The 15658-nt window shown below is 50.7% G+C and overlaps 1 protein-coding gene across 1 annotated transcript; it reads right to left on the reverse strand.

Moving 5' to 3' along the window:
* Positions 1-1896: 1896 nt before the first annotated feature.
* On the reverse strand, positions 1897-4424 carry Egr4 (early growth response 4). Its single transcript, XM_031380900.1, has 2 exons — positions 4017-4424; positions 1897-3678 (listed from the first exon to the last, which is right to left on the reverse strand). Exons 1-2 carry the CDS (start codon positions 4153-4155, stop codon positions 2387-2389), a joined length of 1431 nt encoding a protein of 476 aa, XP_031236760.1. The 5' UTR covers positions 4156-4424; the 3' UTR covers positions 1897-2386.
* Between the last annotated feature and the right edge of the window lie 11234 nt (positions 4425-15658).

Raw genomic sequence — 15658 nt, forward strand, 5'->3', positions numbered from 1 at the left:
AGATGGCTGTGGAGATGAGCAATGATCATTTGCTATATGCTACCAGGAGGGTCTGGATTTTTTTTTAAGGATTTATTTATTTTTATATGTAAGTATACTGTAGCTGTCTTCAGATTCACCAGAGAAGGGCATCAGAACTCATTATGGATGGTTGTGAGCCACCATGGGGTTGCTGGAATTTGAACGAAGGACCTTCAGAAGAGCAGTCAGTGCTCTTAACCACTGAGCCATCTCTCCAGTCCTAGGTCTGAATTTTAATAACCAGCACACATAGTAAAAACTGAGCATGGCCACTAATAACTTGTAGGTGCATGTAACCCCAGGGTGGAGACAGGTGCATTTAGGAAATTTACCAACTGGCTACTCTAGCAAAACCCTGACCTTCAGGTTCTGAGAGACTGTATCAGAAAAAAAAAAAGAAAGAAAGAAAGGAAGGAAGGAAGGAAGGGAGAGAGGGAAAAAACTACAGTGGAAGGGGATTGGGGAAGATGGCCTGGTGGTTAAGAACACTTGTTACTCTGGCAAGGGACTGACGTTTAATTCTGATTACCCACATGGTGTGCCATAGCCATCTGGAATTCCAGTTCCAGGGTATCTGACACTCTCTTCTGACTTCCATAGGCACCAAATACACATGCATACATTCAGGCAAAACATTTATGCATCTAAAGAAAACAAAACAAAAAAAAACATGGTGAGGTGATGGAGGTCATCTGACATCTTCTTTTGGCCTCTGCAAAGGTATGTGCACTTGCAAACACACATGCACACACGTGTACACACATGTAGATAGAAACAACCAAAACCCCTAGTAGATGGCTCCTGAAGAACATTACATAAGTTGACCTCTACATACTGTCTCCCTCCCTCCCTCCCTGTCTCCCTGAGAGGTCAGGGGAGTTGGCCTACCCTTGCTTTAGCATAGAGCTGTCATTCAGGAAGTGCAGCAGTAGGACTTTTATGCAGCCCAAGGTGGAAAAGACTTTGAGGAGCAAATCAAGAGAATAAAGAGGATGTTCCACCTTCCCTATTACAGGGTCATGGTTTTCTGCACCTCGAAACCATGGACAGTTAACCTGGAAGTAAAGTTTTGGAAAGGGTTTTGACTGTGCCAGGAACTGGACTGTTTACTGAAAGGACTGTTATCCCCTGGAGCGGGCCCTTCTAGGAGTCTCTAGCTTGTTCCTCACAGCCTCAGGCCTGGCCTAGTTGAACCCAGAGACCTTTCTGGTCTCTACAGCATGTGATTCTTGAACAGATGTATCTGTGGTAGCAAATACTAACAGAATAATCACATTACACTAAAATGCAGCGGCCTCTGCTGCCCAGAGCGCCCTCTAGTGCCAAATCTTTCCTGTTTGGAAGCCTTTTCCAAAGGCTCATCCTTCCATGGGGGCTGGAAAGCATGCTACTGCCATTGGAGTTAGGGATACCTGACCTTGGTTGTTTCCAGTTGGATCACACAGTAAGCAACTTACACTGACAGCTTCTTGTTTTCAAAACGGTACTAGAGACTGAAGCCTAGAGGGCATCACGCCATTGCTACCTCTCTTTGCCTTTCACTTTTGATTCCAGAAACATTGCTAATCCTTAAGTCAGCAGTGAAGAAGTACATCAATGTATTCTCTTATATTTATGAAACGCCTAATGTGTATCACAGTGTCCTGCAAGAGTGCTTGTCAGTAATGCCAGAGGCCTGCATCTCACCGATGTGGGCATTTCCTGTCTCCTGGCATTTACTGTCCTGGGAAAGAAGTTGGGAGATCACTCTCAGTAGTTTTTACAAGGCAGATTCGGTAAGCTTTTAGCACAATAATTTTAATTGCAAAAATAAACAGTTTTGTCAAATGCTTGAGAGTAGCGTCTGCTTTACAAAAAAATGAACAACAAAAAGGAAATAACCCCAAAGCAAAAACATCACATCCAAAGGCTTGCTGGACTTGCTGTACAAAGTTCTTGAGAGACCAGCTCAGTACATCTCCAGCTTGTCTCTGGGGAGGGATAAAGAGGAAGGCGTGGGGCTTACGCCAGTTACAAAACAAAACAAAACAAAACAAGACTTTCTCCAGTCCCAAGGAAGTGCCTGCCCTGTGGGTGAACGGGAAAGCCCGTCGTCCCCAGAGCGACTGGCTGGAGGAAGGCGGCTCCGAAACAGCGGGCGCTGTCCGCGGAGCCCGTGCTGAAGAACGTGAGCGGCGGGCGCTGTCCGCGGAGCCCGTGCTGAAGAGCGTGAGCGGCGGGCGCTTCGGGGGAAACTGGAGCTGGACTGCGGGTGACCCCGGACGTGCGTGGAAGAGGCAGGGAGGGTAGCAGGGACGAGGGGCCGGCGGGGCCGGGCCGCGTGCGCCGAGCACCCGGTGCCCCCGACCTACGGGGCTAGCTCCGGCTACAGCGCGGCGAAGGAGAGGCCCAGCGAGTAGAAGCCCAGGCCCTTGAGGCGCTCCTCGGCGCGCGCCTTCTGCTTCAGATGCACCTTGCTGTGCCGTTTCTTCTCGTCGCTGCGCGCGAAGCGGCGGCCGCACACGTCGCAGGCGAAGGGCTTCTCGCCCGTGTGGGTGCGCACGTGCGTGGTGAGGTGGTCGCTGCGGCTGAAGTTGCGCAGGCAGATGCGGCACTGGAAGGGCTTGTGGCCCGTGTGGATGCGCAGGTGGCGGTTGAGCTCGTCGGAGCGCGCGAAGCTCCGCACGCAGCTCTCCACTGGGCAGGCGAAGGCCTTGACGTGCGGCCGCGGGCAGAAGCAGCGGGCGCTGCACTTGCCGCCCCGGCGTCCCTTGCGCCGGGCTTTGGCCGCGGGGGATGCGGGCGCCGCCACGCCGCTGCCCCCCGGGAGGTCGCCCACCAGGGGTTTGGAGAAGTCCGCCGTGGCGGCGCCGCGCAGGCCCAGAGGGGACAGCTGCGCCTGAGGGGCGGCCAGGAACTCCTCGCCTTCGCCGCCTCTCCCTCCCTCCCCGCCCGGAGGGGTCAGCAGCGCCGGGAGGCCCTCGGTCCCCTCCCCTAAGTCACCCGGGGCCAGCGAGAAGGCGTCGTAGGCCCCTGCCGGGTAGAGTCTGGTAGCCGGGCCGGGCAGCTCGGCGGGGCAGCTGATGGACAGCAGGTCCTCGACCTTGGTTCCTACCGCGGAGAAGCGGGACTCCGGGGCGGTCTGGAAGCTTCCCTGAGATCCACAGTTCCCCGGGGCCCCGGGCGACAGCAGCTCCCAGGGGGCGTAGGGCCCTTTGAAGGCCGAAGCAGCAGCGTCCAGCGCTGGCGACGCGGGAGGCGCCCGCAGCCCCGGTTTGACGTCGGGCGGGGAGAGCTGGGGTTCGAACAGGCACTGCGAGGGAGCACCCGCCGAAGGCGCGGCCTCCCAAAACGCCTCCGGGAAGGCGGCCGAGCTCAGATCTGGGGAGTAAAGGTCCGGCAGCAAGGCATCGGGGCCCGTGGGGAAAGGGACATCCAGCGGGGACCGAGACGCTGCCGCCTCGGGGCTGGGGAAGGGTGCCAGGCCCAAGATGCCAGACATGAGGTTGAAGAGGGCCTCCGGGTCGTGCGGGTGTTCGGGAACCGCCTGGATGAAGAAGCTGCCGCTGTAGCTGAGGCCCGAAGGGGGCGTGGGCGCAGGGCCCTCCAGGAAACAGGAGTCGGTTAAGTCCCCCCCGGAGCCGCCGCAGCTGCTCAGAGCCCAGCTCAAGAAGTCGCCTGCCAAAGGAGGGACCACGCACGCATCAGCCTCGCACACCTCAAAAGGGCGTGCCTCGGAGCCATGCAGCCGCGACCCCCTCTACCCGAGCCCGCCTGGCGCAAGCCACCCGCAGAGCGCCTCATGCACTTCCGATCCTGCAGCGGAGGGACCCCCACGGACGCCCCAGGGCGCGCAACACGCAGGGCTTCCGCACAGGCGCCTGTTGGCCTTGGTGGGGGTGGGAATGGTGCCGCGCTCTTGGGGACCCCCAAGCCCCGCCACCCCAACCCCGCGCGCCTCTCCCATCACCCCTCGTCGCGTTCGGCGTCTTCGAGCTCCTAGCCCCGCTCCTTACCTCCAGGATACGCGGCGGCGGCGGCCGAGGGAGCGTCCCTAGCAGGCAGCCGGGGCAGCTCGGGGCTGGCGTGGGCGCAGCCTTCGGTGGGCTTGGAGAGGAGCGCGTCCGGGCCGGAGAAGTCGCTCAGGTGGAGCATGGCGCGGTGGCGGCGGGGTGCCCGGGGCCTCGCTGGGCTGGGGCGCGCGCGGCTGGCAGGGAATCCGGGCGCCCCAGCTCCAGGCTCCCGGCGCTTGGCTCGGGGACGAGGGTTAGGGGGCCGCGGCACCCTGGCTCGCCGGCACCTGCCTCGAGCGGCGGCTCCTAGCTTCTCCAAAGTGCAACGGGGCTCCCCCAACCTAAAATCCCCCCCACTTATATAGCCGTGGCGGCGCTGGCTCCGGGCTTCCGACTCCCGGGCCACTGCCATTTCGGGAGGCCCCGGCCCAGGCGCCGTGACGTAAATGACCAAACATGGACACAGGATGTATGCCGGGGACTCCCGAAAAGGAAAGCTCGGCCCGTGACGTCGCTGCCGCCGCCGGGCTCGCGCCGCTGCGTGCGCGCGAGTCCCCAGAGCGTGGAGCCTCGTGCGCGTCGGGCCACGGGTGCGCCCCGCAGGGGCTGAGCACCCGGGAAGAGCCGTGGATGCGCGACGCCCTCCAGTCCGTAGAATCACTAGTTCGAATAGAATCACTGGTTGGAACCCACCGTTTCCCACTTTTAAACGTTTGCTCCCACTGAACACCAGTTTCTTCACCTGTGAGCTTGCTAGGGAGAGAAATAACTAGATAACATGAAGTCCCAGGGACACTTAGTAACCCCGAACCGGATAAGAGCACTTGAGTTGCAAGCAGGATTGAGTTGCATGAGGACCTGAGTTTCAAACCCAGAAAAAGCCAGATGTGATTGCATTGGAGGGTCTGAGATAATCAGGTCCTTAGAGATCGCCTTTAACTTAGGTGTGTTCGTGTGCTTGCTCTTGTTTTAACATTTTACTTTGTGCTTTGAAAAAAATATATAAAAATCGTCATAATGAAAAATTTGATGACGGAAGTGGGCGGGATCAACTAGTATACAAGGGGTTTTTTTTTGTTTTTTTGGGTTTTTTGTTTGTTTGTTTGTTTGTTTGTTTTTGAGACAGGGCCTCCCATGCAGCTCTAGATGACCTGGATCTTACTGTGTAGACTAGGATGGCCCTGTACTTGCAGAGATCCACCAGCCTCTGTCTCTGCCTCCTGAGTCCTGAGATTTTTGTAAAGGTGTATGTCAGCATGACAAGCTGAAAGTACATTCTGAAAATCAAAGGTTTCTCTTGTCTTCATTTTTTTTTTCTTGAGGTAGCCATGTTGACATTTCTTGAGTAGTTTTTGGGAAAATGTTTTTGTCTATACAAACATTCAAATTGTTCTGGAAGTTTTTTTCCACTTAAACTAGCTGAGAGATTGCATCATGTCTGAAAGACAAAGACCTAGTTTGCTATTTTCTAAGGCTGAACAGTTCTTCATGGCACAGGAGGTCCGTGAATTAGTCTGGATTGGTTCCTATCCACAAACACATGGGTAACTTCCAACTTTTTGGGTTTTTTTTTAAATGTTAATTGTAGAAATGTGAGCACATCCAGGATAAATTCTTATAAGTGTAAGTCTAAGCTACAGGATAGTCAGTTTTTGACAGACAGCTGACAAATTATTCTTCAAAGAAGTGATAGTCCCTGTTCTGCCACCTGCAGGGAACCAGGTGCTTCTGGGATTAAAGGCCATTATGCCAACTTGGAATAGCATTTCTTATATTTTATATTTTTATCATTGTAAATTATATGCCTGTGCGTGGGTATAACTGCAGATGCCCACAGAGCTCAGACATGCTGGATCCCCCTGGAGCTAGAGTTATAGGTGGTTCTGAGTGGCTCATTGTGGGTGCTGGGAACAGTACCTGGGTCCTCTGCAAGAGCAGTACATTCTCTTAACTGCTGGGGCACCTCTCCGACCTCAAAAAAATATGATCAAATGAAGTTTAACATAAAATTGAAAAAGAACTTCAATTTCTGGGACTCTGGGCACTAGAGGGCAAGGGTCACAGGTCTGAGGTCCCCCACTTCACTTCCACTCTCCTCCAAATGGAGACAAATTCCTTGCAGGGAGTGGACTTCAGAGAGGCTGCCACTGTATGTCCGAGAATCCCCTTCCCCTACACCCCATTACCTACGGTCTAAATCAGTATCACAGAGAACTCAGCATCCTCCCCTGTGTTCCCTGTGGTCCCTCTCTGGGCCCAGAGAGTAGATCTCAGCATCCTCCCCTGTGTCCATCCTCCAGGTCCCTCTCAGAATCCTCCCCTGTGTCCGTCCATCCAGGTCCCTCTCAGCATTCTCCTCTGTGTTAATCCTCCAGGCCCCTCTCAGCATCCTCCCCGGTGTTCATCCTCCAGGTCCCTCTCTGGGATCAGAGGGTAGATCTCAGCATCCTCCCCTATGTTCATCCTCCAGGTCCCTCTCTGGGCCCAGAGGGTAGATCTCAGCATCCTCCCCTGTGTTCATCCTCCAGGTCCCTCTCTGGGCCCAGAGGGTAGATCTCAGCATCCTCCCCTGTGTCCATCTTCCAGGTCCCTCTCAGCATCCTCCCCTGTGTTCATCCTCCAGGTCCCTCTCTGGGCCCAGAGGGTAGATCTCAGCATCCTCCCCTGTGTTCATCCTCCAGGTCCCTCTCTGGGCCCAGAAGGTAGATCTCAGCTGCTACTGGAGAGGTCCACGTCCATCCTTAGCCATTCCTCCACCCCACAGTGACGTTCCAAGTGTTCACAGAATAAACTCCATCGCACGCTCATCTGCAGAAAGGGTTGATACACTTCCATTCATCTTCCCAAGTCTACAAGCTGGGTGAAGGATTCTTCACAACCATGCACAGATGTGGTCCCATGATGGCCACAGTTCCAATGCTATGTCATCTGCACACATGATGTCCGTATCAAAAATACAGAAGTGGGGGTGTTGATGCAGCTCAGTTGTAGGTGCTTAGTATACACATCCCTAATAAACTAGGTGTGATGCCTCACATTTGTAATCCCAACACTGTGAAGGTAGAGGTGGGTGGGGAGCTTAGAAGTTCAAGGCCAGACTCGTGCTGCATAAAACCTTGTCTAAAAAGAAACCTGTTTGTAAGGAAAGCACACGCACGCACGCACGCACGCGCGCGCACACACCACACACACACACACACACACACACACACACACTGAAAATTTCTCTTCTGCACTATTTCAGACCTAGAGCTTGACTTGAATCCAATTCCTTGCCTAGGCCAGGTGAGCCCACATCAGACAGGAGGGGCACACGTGTCTCACATATATTCTGGCATCTTGTGGCCTAAGGGGAGGGGAAGTGAGGAGCTTGGCTGGGCAGGTGTCCAGGGCTCCCCTGGTGGCCCGTCGGGCCAGATTGGCCAGCCCCAGGTTGCCCATTCCTTCTGCTGTTCTTCCCTCCGCCATAGCATCCCTCCTCCCTCTTAGTCATAGATAAGTCCCTTAGTCCTGTGGTGAGGTGCCAGGCCACCGAAACTCTCTGCCAAGGGCTGTTGGGCTAGGTCTGTGCTGGGACAAGCATCCAAGTCACCTTAATTTGCTCTTGCTCGAGGCCAGACCTTGGGCAGAGCTGGAAAGGAGGAGAGATTAGGAGGGGACAGGAAGACTCTGCTCTGAGTTGGGGCTGGCACACCCCGCCTGGACATCGTGGTGGCAGTAGGGGTGTGTATGCGTGTGTGTGTGTGTGTATGCATGTGTGTGTGTGTGTGTGTGTGTGTGTTTCTACTTAGGCAGTAGAAACCTAAGACGGCTCCCTACAATATTTGGAGGCAGGGTTGCTTACCGACCCCAGAGCTCATTGATTCTGAAAGACAAGCTGACCCCCAAGCTCCTAGGACCTGATCTAGGATTAGGCATGTGCCACCACACCTGCCTAGTTTTTGTTTTGTTTATTTTTAACATGGGTTCTGGGAGTCAAACTCATGTCCTCATGTTTGAGAAGCAAATCCTTTACCGACTGTATCATCTCCCTTGCCTTCCCTCTGAGCTTTTAGCAGTGTGTAAAGACACTCTGGGTTCAAAGGGAAGAAAGGTCTCTGGGAAAGGTTAGAAGATAAGGAAGCCAGGCTCTCTGAGCTCTGGTAGCTTACACCTCGGATAGAAAAACAGGCATGCTCAAAAGGGAAATAATATCCACCTAGACTTTGCAAACATTGTATCATTCTCTTACCTCCTTGGAGTAAGGAGCTGCAGATTCCTGTTTTCAGGGATCAAGGATGAAACCCTGGAGATGTGTGAATTGCCCAAGGCAGCTTTTGTTCTATGGTGGGGACAAAGTGGTGAGTTCAGGCTAGTCTATAAGATCACTTAAAACATTGTTTACTTTACAGAATGACTCACACAAACATATTTGTGGGTGGAAGATCTAGCTTTTCAAGTAGGGAACATAACCTAGCCATCACAGATTCCTGAAGACTCAGGCCCATTGTGGACGAGACCATAGAGGTCATAGAGATGCCTGTTGTAGATCTGATGGTGGTGGCAGTAAGGTGTGTGTGTGTGTGTGTGTGTGTGTGTGTGTGTGTGTGTGTGTCCTTGAGGAGAGAAAAAGGACATTTCAAATTTCCATGGTAGAGGCAGAGTTGAGTTTATTTTTAGATAATTGAACAAAATGGTGCCAAATGAATGAATGAATGGATGGATGGATGGATGGATGGATGAGTGATTTCATTCACTAAGTGTTCACTGAACATAGCCTGATGCCAGGTGCTGTGAGGACCCTACAGATGGTGATGCTGCTGCAGCACCTGGCAGGGGAAGCTCTGCATCCAGAGAGCAAGCTGAGCAAGGAGGAGATGGCAGGGAAGGCACAGCCCCTGCAACAGCTCTGTGAACAGGACCGCTCTTTCCCCACACCCCACCTTGATCTTTCTGCTCTAAATATCATTGTGTTCAAATAATACTGTGTGTATTTTAAAAGACTCCGAGAAGACAGCTGCCTGGGAGTATTAATCATGAAGAGACCAGTGCTCCGTCGCCATGGTGACTCCTGACAGAGCTGACGAGCAGTTTCCTGCCCCACTTCCTGGGGCCATGAAGGTGCAGGGACACTGCATCCCTAGCTTACTCCTCTCTTTCTTCCTTTCTGCTTCACCCCTCTTCTATTCTTCTTCCCCCTTTGACTCTTCCCTTTTCCAATTCCTGAAGGATTTACTTAAAAATGGACAGAAGCAGGATGGGACTACCAGATTGACAAGTGGGAAGGCCAATGAAGCTTCAGCAGGGATGGAAGGAGTGTCCATAGTGTGCCCAGCCTCCCCTCAACTCATACAGAGGCCCCAGGTTTCCATGAGCACTAGGGCAGGAATCTAATCATCTGATCATGGAGCAAGGGACCCTTGTCAAGTCCTCTGTCCCTTCTCTCTTCCATGCAAAACTGGAAGTCATTTTATTTTTTCTTCTTGTCATTCTTCCTTCTCTTCCCTTCCCCTTTTTTCTTTTTCTTGACTTCATGATGGGGCTGAAATCCAGGTCCTTATATGTTGGACAGGTGCTTCTTCTGTCATGTACATATACTGCTTTTGCTATTGTAGTTGTTTGAAATGGTCTCACATATCCAAGACTAGCCTTGAATTTGCTGTGTAGCAGAGGGTAACCTTGAACTCCTAAATCTCCTACTCCTGTCTCGGAAGAGCAGGGATTACAGGCATATACCACCGTGCCTTGTTTATACAGTGCTGGAAATCAAACCCAGGGCTTTGTGTGTGCGAGCAAGTACTTTAACAACCAAGTGGCATTCCCAACATCATCTGTATATTTTAAACTCCAAACTTTACTGATTATAAAAAAAAAAAAAATCTGGGTATTTTGTATGGTAACCAAAGAGAAAAAAGAAAAAAAAAAATCATTGGGTACAGTGGCTTCAGTTTAAATGAATCCCAGCACTTGGGAAGTAGAGGAGGTAGGACTGGCCAACCAGGGTTACATAGCCATTATGTCATAATGAATTCAAGGACAGCCTGGGCTACATAGTGAGACCCTGTGCCATAAAACTGGGCTAGAGAGGTGGCTCAGTATTTAAAAACACTATTTTGCTTTTCCAGAAGATCCAGGTTCAATTCCTAGTACCCACATGGTGGCTTATAACCATGCAATTGCGGTTCCAGGGCATCCAGCAGGCAGTCATATGGTGCACATACATGTATGAAGGCAAAACATTCACATACATAAAGTAAAATAAATATAAAACATTTTTTAAAACACTAAAAAAAGGGGGCTGTTGAGATGGTCTCACCATTAATATGCAACTTGCTCTAGCAGAGGACCCAGGTTTGGTTCTCAGCACCCATACTAGATGGCTCACAACCACCTGTAACTACAGCTCCCAGGGTCTGATGCCTGCACTCACATGTGCTCAAACCCACATGCAGACACACAGATATACATATAAAAATCTAAGAAAAAGAAAACTAAAGCAGAACAGGAGCCAGCCATAGTGAAATATATCTACCTAGCACACGAGGCAAAGGCAGGAGGCTCTTAAGTTCAAGGACCTCCTGAGCTACATAGTGAGACCCTATCTGAAAAATTGATAAAAAGGAATCCAATTGCCTCTAGTCTTTTGTTTATAGTTGGTGTCTTGGTGGGGTAATTTTAAACAAGACTTACTTTAGGTGCATCAGTGTTTTGCCTGTACATATGTATGTATGTATGTATGTATGTTTGAGGGTGTCAGATCCCCAGAAATTGGAGTTACATAGTTGTGATCTGCTATGTAGGTGCTGGGAATTGAAGCCAGGTCCTCCAAAAGAACAGCCATTGCCCCCCAACTCCTGAGACATCTCTCCAGCCTGTATTGGTGGAGTATTAACACGACAGTATGTAAGCTAATGCTTAGGTGCCATTTACTATGGGCACCATTTGCTGGGCACTGAGAGTCTCACACACAACATCATTTACTTCTACAAGCTATTATTACCTTTATTTTACAGGTGGGGGAACTGAGGCATGAAGTCGTTAGCTTCCCCAGACTTCCAAGATTAGAAAATGGTGGCTAGGTCAAAGGTAGCAACATCTAACACTATAAATACTGCCAAGCCTTCCTTGGGAAAAAAAATGGCTTCAGTTTCTAGGTCAAGCAGAGAGATGGGGAGCTAGCTGGCAAGCTGACCGATGCTCTCCCAGATGCACTGTAAGGTAAACATCATCATTAGGGATGGATATCCTTGCACAGGTTGTTGGAACATGAATAGAAGCATCCTTATGCTATCATGGTGGACTCTGAAGGTGAGGCTCTCTGATGTGACTGGGCTAAGGACTAGATTCGAATTTGGGATCAGTTCTGCATCCTCCTTACACTGTTCCGTTTTGGCTGATGGGGGGTATGAAGAGAGGAGAACAAGATGGCTTCCTAGAAATGACTCTCCCACTGTGAGGGAGGTTAGCTTTTCTCTTGACTTCCACTCTGCACTCTGGTCCCGAGGGTGTGAGAGCAGGAGAGCTGACCCAGTCCATTGAAGGCTGCAGCACTGGGTGGAGAGTAGGCCGCTTGCCTTGACTGGGCAGCACAGTGGAACTGGCTGTGGAGGTGTGGGTGTGGATAAGTCATCCCCAAGGGCATACCAGCAGGAGAGCTGACCCTGCCTCCTGCTAATGGAGGCACTGGGTGGCCTAGCTGGAGCAGTGTTAGAGAGCTAGCTCACCCTGGGGGTGTGGACAAGGGACAGCCTGCATGCTGACCAGCTCAGCTACACCAAGGCTCAGATTCAGGGAATCTGAGTTGGCCAACTCCAAAATCTGTATCCTCTGCAGACAGCTGGGAATGCATAAAAGGTCCAGGCCCACAAATCCAAAGCTGCAGGGTCTCCCTGACACAAAGCAACAACAGGATAGCCCGGAGTCCCAGTGAGGATCCGATATTGATGATGTCACAGAAGCCAGAGGCCTGAAACTAGACTCATTGCCATTTAATTGCTCATTGCATTAATGCGTGTGATGCCATGTCTTCGGTGCAGTGATGGGTTGAAACCTCAAATGTTTTCTTTCTTGTATTTTATTAGCTATTTTATCACAGTAACAGAAATGAAACTGGGACAGTTGGGGAGCCTGTGGTCTCCTGAGGGTCTCACGCAGAAGAGGGTATCTGGCTGCCCAGATCTGGACATCTATAAGACAACTTACAGATGGTGTGAGCTGCCATGTGGATGCTGGGAATCAAATCTGGGTTCTCGGGCTTGAACTCTGGTTGTCAGGCTTGGCACCAGGCACTTTTACCCAATAAGCATTCTTGCCAGCCCTGGAAATGCTAGCTCATGGTAATGTTAAGAACGCTGATTTTCAGTTCATGGGTTGAACAGGAGAAAAGGGAGGCTGCTGGAGTGGACTGGAGGGTCTGGGATTCTAGAATGGAGCTGAGACACGAGAGTCAAGCCCACTACACCCTAACAATCATTTCTCTTCTGGTATCCTCCTGCTTGCCCCCCCCCTCCAATCGTGTATTAGTGTTTTCCTGCGCATATGTCTGAGTCAGAGTGTCAAATCTTGGAGTAACAGACAGTTGTGAGCTGCCACGTGGGTGCTGGGTTTGAACCGACGTCCTCTGGAAGAGCAGTCAGTGCCCGTAACCACTGAGCCATCTCTCCAGCCCTGCTCCCTCTCATCTTACTTGAACACATTTTTTTTTTTTTATTTCTCACTTTCTCTCTTCCTTCATCTTTTTTTTTTCCTTTTTAAATGTTTGAGTTAAGGTTGCTAGCTGGCCTCATACTTAGTATGTAGTTGAAGATGACCTTGAATTCTGTACCTTCCTCCCTTCTCCTATCCCCCCACCCCCCACTAGCACTGGGATTACAATTGCATGTCACCAAATCCAGAATTTCCATGTGAGCTCTGAGAATCTCAAGCCTGTATGACAAGCACTTTGCCGACTGAACTCAGCTTTTGCTAGTTTTCCCACTTTGAAATAGATTGGTCATTATGTTAGAGCCCAACATAACTCTAAAACACCAGATGACCAACCTACAGATGGCTCTATGACTCTGGAGTCTGAGTATTCTGTCGGCATCCCTGAGTCCTATCTACCACAAAGCTAGGTTTCTAGCTGTAAAGGATGGAAATACAACCTGAGTGAGTTTGGGGTGATGGTGGGGGAGGGATTTATCAGCGAAAGGGGATGCCTACCTTTAGGGAATTCAAAGACCCAGGGGTGGAACAAAGACCCTATGTTTAAGAGTCAGAGATAAGGGGTTCAGCCCAGGTCTGCCATTTGCTTATTCCATGACCTTGAACAGATAACTAATCAACTTGTTATTTGATTAACAAAATAACAAAATGAGGGAGTCTGGCTATAGCTGAGTCAGGAAGCAAAGAGTTTCTAGAGTGTTCTCATGTCTTCTTTGTGCTCTCGATGGTGACTGAAAAGTTGGCCATTAGCAGATTCCTGTGCTACCCTCCACTGCTGAGGAGAAGAGAGACTCCCTCTGAGTCCCAGGCAGGGAGTCCCAGGCAGGGAGTGAGTGCCAGGCAGGGAAGGCCTGCTCGGTTTCCTAAGGCACTGTTCTGGCTGCTGGGCAGGGTAGCACACAGCTAACGGCATCATTAATGGCTTGCACTTGTTTTCAGGGCCATTCTAAGAGAAGAGGCTACCACTGTGAACCAGGAAGCCTTCCAAGAGGCCTCAGGTCAGCCAGTGAAGGCAAGAAGCTGGGCCACCACAGGCCCTGGCACCTTCTCACACCCCAGGGCAAACCAGTAGTTCCCTCTGCTTAACATGCCCCTGGAGCAAGTCACCTCCTCCATCCGTCTGCCAGCTCCAAGGAACACTGCCCAAAATAAAAATCCCCAATTAGACATCCCTGCAATCCAGAGCAAAACAACTTATTTGTTTCCTAGAATAATCTGGAGCTACTTTTGGCTTGGCAACCAGTGGGTCCCACATATTCATGCAGTGCACCAGCAGGGACTTCAGTTAGTCAAGGCACAAGAAGAGGGCCTGTGGTCACCTCCCAGGCAGCAGCAAGCAGGGGCTGAGAACAAGGCCAGTCTGCTCAATGCTCTGCAGTGGGTTTCTGGAACAGGGTAGCTAGGGAGAAGAAAGAACCCCAATAGGACTTCAAACACCAGCTCCCACAAAGGCTGAACCAGTGATCCCTATGTTTGTTAGGGATACAAGTTCTGCAGGGAGACAGACACACTGATGAAGGAGTAAAGACATCAAGCTGGCGGCAATAGGAAGTGAATTAGCCCTGCCCTGACCTTGAACATGTGGCTAACCTTTCCTGTGCTTCCTTACCAATGAAGTCCTGGTTCTGGGTTTGTTCTACCTACCTACACTCACAATAAAGAGTAAGAATTGGAAAAGAGTTAGAATTAAGGCTAGGCATGGTGACAGAAGTCTAGTCCTAGCACTCAAGGCTCAGCCAGCCTAGTCAGGACTCTACAGTGAGCCGACCCTGTGTACAGATCAAAGCACACAATGTAGCAAGGTCTTCAGAGTGCTTACTTGACAGGCATGAAGCCCTGGGTTTCATGCCCTGCACCGCACATCCCAGGTAAGGCAGGTCATACCTGTCAGAACATAGGAGGTGGAAGCAGGAAGATTAGCTTCAGGCCAGCCTTGGCTACATTGGGAATTACAGGCCAGCCTTCGGTACATGAGATAGTATCTTAAAGCAATGACCACTGAAGTAATAAAGTGAAAAACAGAGTTCTGGGAATATAGAAATAAAGGTAAAAACAAGACTTTTGAGAAAGAAATAATAAGCCAAAATTACCTAGAGTAGAGACATCTGCTTGTATAAGAAAAACCAAGTTTTTAAAGGTCAGGAGGGCTGGCCTGAACTAAAAGCTGACCAGAACATAACCTGTAAGAACAAGATTAGATGTTCTACCCCTTCCTGTACTGGGGTCCAAAGACACCCTGACCTTAGAAAAAATCCGGGACTTTCCAGCATGACCCGTTCCAGGGGCTTGCCGGGTACAAGAGTTAGGTAAGGGGGCAATGAAGCCAAAATCAGCCCCCTTGAGCAAGCCAACCAATGCCTGAAGAGATCCTTTGTTTGATACTGTACCAATCAGAATAAGCCAAAACTAGCCCTGTTGCCTCTATAAAGTATAAAAGATGTGTGCTTTCTGAGTTCAGAGTTGCCTCTTCCTACCAGGACAAGCAATCCCACGTGCATTGGCCACGCACGTTGGATCAATAACCCTCATGTTATTGCAGCGATCTGTTGTCAAGCTGTGATCTGTGGGTACCGCATTGGGGCTAAGACTTCTGAGGGTCTCACAGGGTCTTACACCACTAAAGCAAGGCAAAGCAAAAACAAAGAAACAAAAAAAAGGAGTTAGAATGGACAAAAGAACCAGTTGAGGCTCAAGTACTTGGTATAGCAAGGAAAAAGAAAAAAAGAAAAGAATTGGCAAGGTGAGACACAATCTAAGAAAGGGGGCTGCAGCTGGAAAGATGGCTCAGCAGTTAAGAGTACTTGCTGTTCTTGCAAGAGATCTGGAGTTCAGTTCCCAGGACTCACGTGAGGCCACTCACGACCCTCTTTAACCCCAGCTCCAGGCTGTCCCGCCACCTCTTCTGGCTTCATGGACGCTGCGCGTACACACATGCAGATAAACACCCATATGTATAAAAGATG

Source organism: Mastomys coucha, unplaced genomic scaffold (assembly GCF_008632895.1).
Source record: "Mastomys coucha isolate ucsf_1 unplaced genomic scaffold, UCSF_Mcou_1 pScaffold20, whole genome shotgun sequence".
NCBI classification, from domain to species: domain Eukaryota; kingdom Metazoa; phylum Chordata; class Mammalia; order Rodentia; family Muridae; genus Mastomys; species Mastomys coucha.